Genomic DNA, 8,131 nt, shown 5'->3' on the forward strand with positions numbered 1-8,131 from the left:
TGGCCAATTCTTTGAGAAGTGGACGGCCTCTTCCTTCTTCCTAGTCTGTCTCAGTCTATAAGCTGGGCTGTTACCTGTGCACCAGGTGCATCTCGCTGGGTTTTAAACAACAGGGACTCAGCCTCAAAACTCAAGTCTGCATGTCACCACAGTAGGACAAACCAACAGACAAGTTTGTCCTGCTGTTGGAGACCTCTCGTACCCCCCCCCCACCTGGGTCCCTGTGGGTGACTGTTCCTGTGTCTGGTTTCCTGGCTTTTAATCCCCTTTCTCCTGTTCTTCCGGCCTGCTACTCTGGGCATCCCTGCTTTGTCTCTCCTCACCTGTAACCCTGGGGCTGACTGCTCTTCTGTCCAGTTTCAAGGCTTTTATCCCCTTTTTCCTGTTCTTCTGGCCGCTACTCTGGGCAGGCCTGAGATTCCCCTCCTCACCTAATCCCTTCAGCTAATTGCTCTTCTCTCTGGCTTCCTGGATTTTATCCCCTTCCTTCTGCTCTTCTGGCCTGCTACTCTGCGCATCCCAGCATTTTCTTTCCTCACCTGTAACCCTGGGGCTGTATAAACTTATGTAAATACCCACTTATTTCTGTACAAACAATACCTGCCACTACAATAACTAACACCACCCTCAGAACAGACACAACTGAGTGTGCAAATGAGCATGCAATTTGTTCCTTTTAGTTCTTCAATCTTGGCATATGATATGACATTAAAAAAAAAAAAAAAATCATCTTTCAATAGAGCAAGAAAGCGAATAAGAAAATAAGGCCCTAGAAACAAAGGCTAGGATGAAACAAGACTGAGAATAGCAAGACTAGGTTGAGGCCAGGGAAACATTGTAGCAATTGGAAAGACAATATATGAAAAACATATATTGTTTCTAGGCTCCTTGGATATGAAGTGAACAGCTTTATTCCCTACCATTTACAAACCATTACTTGGTTTTGTTAATCAAACCTACCAGTGTTCACCAGACTCACCCCTATTCTCCCTATAATTTTGCTCATATTTCTATCCTTACATCCCTTTTTAATAATAAAACAGTGGCCACTGAGTTGACTCTTATTCATGGTGACCGCATGTGTGTGTCAGGGTAGAACTGTCCTTCTAGAGTTTTTAATGGCTGATAGTTTTACAAGCAGATTGCCAGTAACCTCTGGGCATGTACAAATTTCCAAATTTCATTTAACAGTCAAGAGTGTTAATTACATGCACTACCCAGGAACTCCATAGCCCTCTTTTTTTAAAAACAAAACAAAACAAACAAACAAACAAAAAAAAAACTCACTGCCATAGAGTCAATTCTGACTTATAGCAACCCCCTTTGGGTTTCTGAGGTGGTAAATCTTTACTTAAGTAGATTGCCCAGTTTTGCTTCCACGGAATGGTTGGAGGATATGAACCACCAATCTTCTGGTTAGCAGTCAAATGCTTTAGGCACTATGTCATCAGAGTTCCACTTTCTAGCACCTGTCAAAAGTCCACTTTTCATCAAAGCCATTCTAAAGGTTTTGCCCTCCATGAAACTTTTCTGATTTCATATAAATTAGACTTTGATTTCTTCCTTCTTTCTAAGGACATTCTATAAATCTCAGAGTGTAGTATGTTTGTGTGTGTGTGTGTATACAGTGGTGTTTCTATTATTGTGCAGTGGTACAAACCTCTCAGGCTTTGAAGACTTATGTAACTGGATTCATTTTCAGGCATTGCCAGCTCCTATCTGTGTGTAGATTAATTATCCAACATACCATGATTTTATACAGATAGCATGCACTTTCTAGGTTTGCTTGCTAACCTTACCCATTGCTGTGAGGAATTTTTGTCAGCCCTCCTATGCCATTTTTTTACATGTTTCTGTAAAAAAAATTAGCAATGTACCCTTGCAAAAAAATTCAGAGTGTGTGTGTGTGTGGGGGGGCACATGATTGTCAAACAAACGTAGAGAGACTGTTATGTGCATAAAAAATGCAGTAAAAACAATTTTTCATCCATATACAGAGATAGTAATTCCTACAAGACACTTTTTATGATGGATCACTCACTTATTCACTCAATAGCTACCTATTAAGAGTACTTTATGTGCTGAAGATAAAATACTGAATGAACAAATTACTGTTTCTAAATTAAGAAATCAGTAAACCAACAAACAACACATGATCCTAGAATTTGGAGGCAAGTAGTGAGAAATAGTACAGAGAAAATGAAACAGTTTAAGGGCTACAACCAAAAGCAAACCCATTAAACTGATTGTGAATCATGGTGACCCCTTGTGTTACCAAGTAAAATAGTTCCTTAGAATTTTCTTCACTATAATCTTAACAAAAGTAGATCTCCAGGCCTTTCTTTTATGGCACCACTGAGTCGGTTCAAGCCACTAATATTTAGGTCAACCACTAACACTTTGCATAATGCAAGGACCTAGTACATGGGCAGAAGTTGTTTTTAAGAAAGGTAGTCAAGGGAGGAATATCTAAAGAGATGATATTTGATCTGAGTTCTGACTTGAATGAAGTGAGAGAGGCAGCCATGCTGGTATTGGGAAAAACATCGTTCCAGGCTGAGGGAATATCTATTGCAAAGGATCTAGGATGGACCATGATTGGCATGCTTGAAGGATGGCCAGGAAGGCAGTGTGGCTGCAGTGAAGACAACAAGGTGTGGGGATTGTGGTTGGAACTAGGAGCTGGAAGCAGCCCTGGGAAAATTTAGAATCTTATTCATGTTTAGAGAGTTTTCAGCAGGTACGGGGTTACTATATACTCTGACATATTTTTTAAAATGGTTCACTCAGGGTTATGGTTACTTAGTCATACCACATACTGTGGATAAACTTGGAGGACATTATGCTGAGTGAAGTAGTCAGTCGCAGAAGGACAAGTATTTTATTAGTCTGTTATTGTGAAAGTCAAAGAAAGGTTTATCTATGGAAGGAAATTTTAATTGTTTACAAGGGGTGGGAGGGAGAGGGGAGGGAACAATGTTAGACAGGTAAAGATAAGAACTGATTTGGGTGAATAGAAAGGCAATGTACCAAATGTAAGTGATCAACATGGTGGCACTGAGGAAGAGGAAGACATAAGGAGGTACATGGGAGTTACAGACAACAAAGATTAACCCTTTTGCACATACAGTACTGTATTATCAGTGAAGGCAAACATGGGTATAGAGGTTGTTAGATGAGTGGACAGGCTGAACTATTATGAATGTCTATGCAGCAGGGAGTGTACCCAAGACCATGTATAGAGTTGGCAGACAATTGTTCTACAAGTGAATATATATGTTCTATAAGAATTCTCAGGTTATAGTAGAGTTGACAAGGGGCAAGTTTGTAGTCACATCTTTGTCACAGCCAGCTACCCAGACAGAGAAAATAGTTGAACCTGTGGGCTCAGGACCATAGTTGCAGGGGATATCAAGCTCAATTGGCGTAACATACTACACAAAACATTGTTCCACCTCCTACTTTAGCAAGTAGTGACTGGGACCTTTAAAGCTTGCAAGCAGCCATCTAGATGCAACAATGAGTCTCTCCTCATCCAGAGCAAATAAGAATGAGGAAAACCAAACATTTATGGAAACAATTAATCCAAGCGACTGATACACCATGCTATCCTTAGCCTATAAGACTATGAGACCAGAAGAACTAGATGGTGCCTGGCTACCACTGTCAACCACTCAGAAGGGGATCTATGGAGGAGAACCTGGATAGAGAGGGAGAACAATGTGGAGCAAAACTCAAACTTTCCATCATTTGGAAAAAGGGAACCAGGTTTGTTGGTTTGATAGAGCCTGGCGGAACCACTAAGATTATGGCCCCTAGCTGCCCTTCAGGTCTTGAATTGAACCCACAACTGCGGTTTCCAGCCAAACAAAAGACAGACATATGAGTTGAACATTTTCCTGAGGTAAATACATTCCTTGGAGAGAACAATCATAGGAGATAGAAGATATTAATGTGGTTGTTTAAAACAATACAGCATGTTGTGTATGCACAGGAAAACAGCTCAGGAGGCAGCAGTGAGTGGAGGGATGGACACAGGGAAGAGGTAACTATCAAAAAGAAGTGGGAGTGGAGCTGTTCCATTCCGGTAAATTGTAGTCAATGCCATGAAACAAAGTGTATGTGAAATGCTCTATGGAAAGTGAATTTGCTTTGTAAACTTTCACCCAAATCACAATTAAAAAAAAAAAAAAGGCTATAACAATATCACAATTGATGTGTCACAAATGATTGTGTCATTCTGATTTTGGAGGAGCTAACAGGAACTTCTTACTAACTCTAATTCAAAGAATGAAAAACAAACAAACAAAAAAACCTCCATCCTTGCATACCTGCATAAAAGCCTTAAAGAATATATTTAGAAATACATGACCTATTTAGGTCATTAAATCATCGTTGCCATTTTTATGCTTATTCAGTCTTCCCGGAGAATAATTTTTAACTGACATTACTTACAGTACAAAACGTTAAAAAGTCTCAAAGAAATAGTTAGTATACTCTCCTTTGGGAGGACATGCGGAGATGAGGGCAGTAACCTCTGCTTTTTTAAGGGATCACTCCCTTAAAACAACCTTCATGAACAATCTTCCCAAATTGTTACCATCTATTCATGATGATATTGTAATCATTCTGGATGAGAACCATTTCATTTTGCTGCATAAAATTTTCCTTTACAAGAGTTAAGAGCAAAATTTCAAGTATGAACATTGGAAATGCCAATATTCTGAGAATTCCATTATTCTGGGTGCAAGTATAGCTTAGTAATTGGCTTACTTATTCTCAGGAGAATTTCACTTCTGAATCTCCACTGGACTTGTGGTCCTAGGAGAATATTGAACTCCAGCATGTCCTTGGAGTTCAAAGACCTATAAAAAACAAATCAAAGTATTTCCTTGCTTATAAAAGTTTTCTCAGGATCTGAGATTGGAGACAATCTTATCATTTACTCAAACTAGAAGAATCACTAAATCTTAGAGCTATAACAGACCCTGGAGTCTTCACTCCAACCATATTCTTTTTTTAGAAAAGAAAAAGAAAATCTTTTCAAAGTTGCAAAGTGAATTAGTGACACAGCTGGAGCATGAACTCAGCTTTAGAAATGATGAGAAGAGGATGTATTTCTTCTTCGTTTCCAAAAGTTGCCATATGATGCTTTGATGTTAGATGTTAATAATACCACACACTAAACAAGATCAACAAGGTTCTGGAAAGGTAATATTTGCCATGAAGCTATTGAATTTATTTCACAATTCCAAGAGAGAAAATTTAAGTTAAATAGGATCAACAATTCTACTCGTGGGAGCATTCAAGCAAGTGCACAAATTCTGATTATAGTTTCCTTAAGACTCATTATCCTCAAGTTGATGCTGTACTTTAGAACAGAGTAGAACTGCTCCAAAGGGCTTTCAACGCAGCAGACTGCCACATCATTCTCCTCCAGAGTGACTGGTGGGTTTGAACAACAGATATTTTTTGTTACTAGGCAAGTATTTAACAAATGTGCCACCAGGACATCGAGTATATTTTACTAAAGCATTTGTTGTGAAATAGCATTATGTAGGTAGAATTCCAACCTATGTTTTAATAAGACTGCTGTTGACACAAATATACATATGGCTATTGCATAAGCAAAGAAAACTAAATTGTAGGACAAGACTTTTGTGTTGCCAGTGGGGTGTTTAGTATGTGGAGCAAGAGGTAAAGGTCTTTTCTTCTTTCCCTTCATATTGTACTGTTTCTCTGAGATGCACCAAGAATACCTTCTAAAACTCTTCTTAGAAAAAACAATTATAACGAAGTCTCCAGAGTGAATTTGAAGACCTACTTAATTGGAACCACATGGATGCTGCCCATCTCATTCAGACAAAGGATCTTAACCCTAAGATATTCATTGCCTTACCAGTTTCTCCTTGAGGAGTGCTCTGAATTACTGGTGAAACAACAAACCAAAATATACAAAAGATCCAACACTAACCCTAAAAATAAATTCTTAACACTTAATAAAAACTTGATGTTCCCTGTTCTGAAGGTTGCAGATATAGAAACAGTTCCATTGATAATTATTGATGAGCTCCTGTTTATTTTTGTCATTAATTTAATCTGTGAGAGCACACGATTACTAGTAGATTGTTCTATTGAGATGTATTCTAATTATTAAAAAATCACATTATATTCATTCTTTGTTTCTCTATAGTTTATGAATCTTGTTGTTTAAAATAATGCAGCACTGAATTATATTATGTAATTAATGATCTTATTAGCAACCCTTAAACACTTAAGATTATCAGCTTTTTTTTCTTTTCTATTACAACACTAATAAAGCTATTACTTATCACAGGAAAATAGCTTTATTATCTCCTGTGATTTTCTTTTTGACAGATTCAGCTCATTGTTTCCTGAAGGAAATGGCCAAACAAAATGATTCCACAGTGACTGAGTTTGTCCTCGAGGGACTGACAGAAAAACCAGAACTTCAGCTGCCCCTCTTTCTCTTATTCTTGGGGATCTATGGAGTCACGGTAGCGGGAAACCTGGGTATGATCTTCCTCACCACTTTCAGTTCCAAGCTCCAATCTCCCATGTACTTTTTTCTTGGTAATTTGTCAGTCATAGATCTTCTTTATTCCTCAGTTGTTACCCCCAAACTCTTGGAAAACTTTGTATGGGAACAAAATGTCATTTCCTACACTGAATGTATGGCACAACTTTTTTTATTTTGTGTTTTTGCTACTGCTGAATCCTATATGCTGACTGCCATGGCATATGATAGATACGTAGCTATCTGTTGTCCACTGCTCTACAATGTCACCATGTCTCAAAAGGTCTGCAACATGCTGGTGACTGGAGTTTATATTATAGCAACTTTTGGAGGTATGCCCCACACAATATTCATGATAAGGCTTTCTTTTTGTGGTGACAATATCATTCACCATTACTTCTGTGACATAATTCCTCTCCTAAAGCTCTCCTGCTCAAGTACTTACATCAATGAGCTTATGGTGATACTTGTGGGCGGATTCAATGTGTTAGCAACAACTGTGCCCATCACCATCTCTTATGCCTTTATACTCTCCAACATACTTCAAATACCTTCAACCGAGGGTAAGTCCAGAGCCTTTAGTACCTGTGGCTCTCATCTTACAGTTGTTGGGCTTTTCTATGGATCCATCATATTCATGCATTTTAAACCAACATCCAGCATCAATGAGGTCCAAGAAAAGGTGGCCTCTGTGTTCTACACATCAGTGATTCCTATGCTAAATCCTTTGATCTACAGCTTGAGAAATAAGGATGTAAAGAATGTGTTGAGCAAAGCCATGGGTATGAGGTATGGACCACTCCAGCTTAGTATTAAGAACCACTAAAGTCTTAGGTAACAGTCTGTTCTTTCTTTTTTTTAAAGAACATCATTTTCTGTTTCCATCAATTTCCTTTTACTACAGTTTCCAAATATTACTGTTTTACTGAAATTTCTGTGCACAAATACACACAAGCCATCACACATTTATATGCCTAGAAAAAACTGCTCTAGGATGTTATGATTCAGGCATTAGTAAGTCTTTGATTAGACACAGGAATATTTATTTAAAAAAAAAATATTTCCCAGGTTGATCTGCATGATACTACGTTTTTCCTATTAAAAAAAAACAAAAAAAAAAAAAAACACTAAGGTAGTATATTTTTCCTTTAATTGGTGTAAATTGATAGTCAATACATCTGTCTGCCATAACTAGCTCAATAACACTAAGGTAAGTGATGTTGGTCTAGGCTGTAATAGAAAATATAAATCTTAATACTTAATCATGAGATTAATTTTAAAAAAATTACTGTGTACTTAGTTGATTGAGACCTCCTTTATAGTTCCTACTCTATATTTTTTCACCATGTATCTTTCTGCTTTAAAGTATAATGTCCACAAGTAATCCTTTACAAAACTGAATGAAGAAATCACTAATAGTGTATAGCCTATATAGCATACAGTAAGCCAATGAAGATAATTTCTGCAAGCACACTTTGTTCTTATAGCAAAACCCACAGGCAACTAATAAGTCTGTCTTTCAGAAATACAAAATACATAAACAGTAGATTTCTCTTGCAAATCTCAGGATATTGAGATGATGGGCATGATATT

General features: G+C 37.7%; 1 protein-coding gene across 1 annotated transcript; it reads left to right on the plus strand.

Annotated features, from left to right (window-relative positions):
* Window positions 1-6,374: 6,374 nt before the first annotated feature.
* LOC103206660 (olfactory receptor 151-like) lies at window positions 6,375-7,364 on the plus strand. Its single transcript, XM_007952155.2, has one exon. It carries the CDS (start codon window positions 6,405-6,407, stop codon window positions 7,362-7,364), a length of 960 nt encoding a protein of 319 aa, XP_007950346.2. The 5' UTR covers window positions 6,375-6,404.
* Window positions 7,365-8,131: the final 767 nt, after the last annotated feature.

The sequence above is a fragment of the Orycteropus afer genome, unplaced genomic scaffold (assembly GCF_000298275.1).
Source record: "Orycteropus afer afer isolate SDZICR_OR568_19922 unplaced genomic scaffold, OryAfe1.0 scaffold00325, whole genome shotgun sequence".
In the NCBI taxonomy this organism is placed as follows: domain Eukaryota; kingdom Metazoa; phylum Chordata; class Mammalia; order Tubulidentata; family Orycteropodidae; genus Orycteropus; species Orycteropus afer.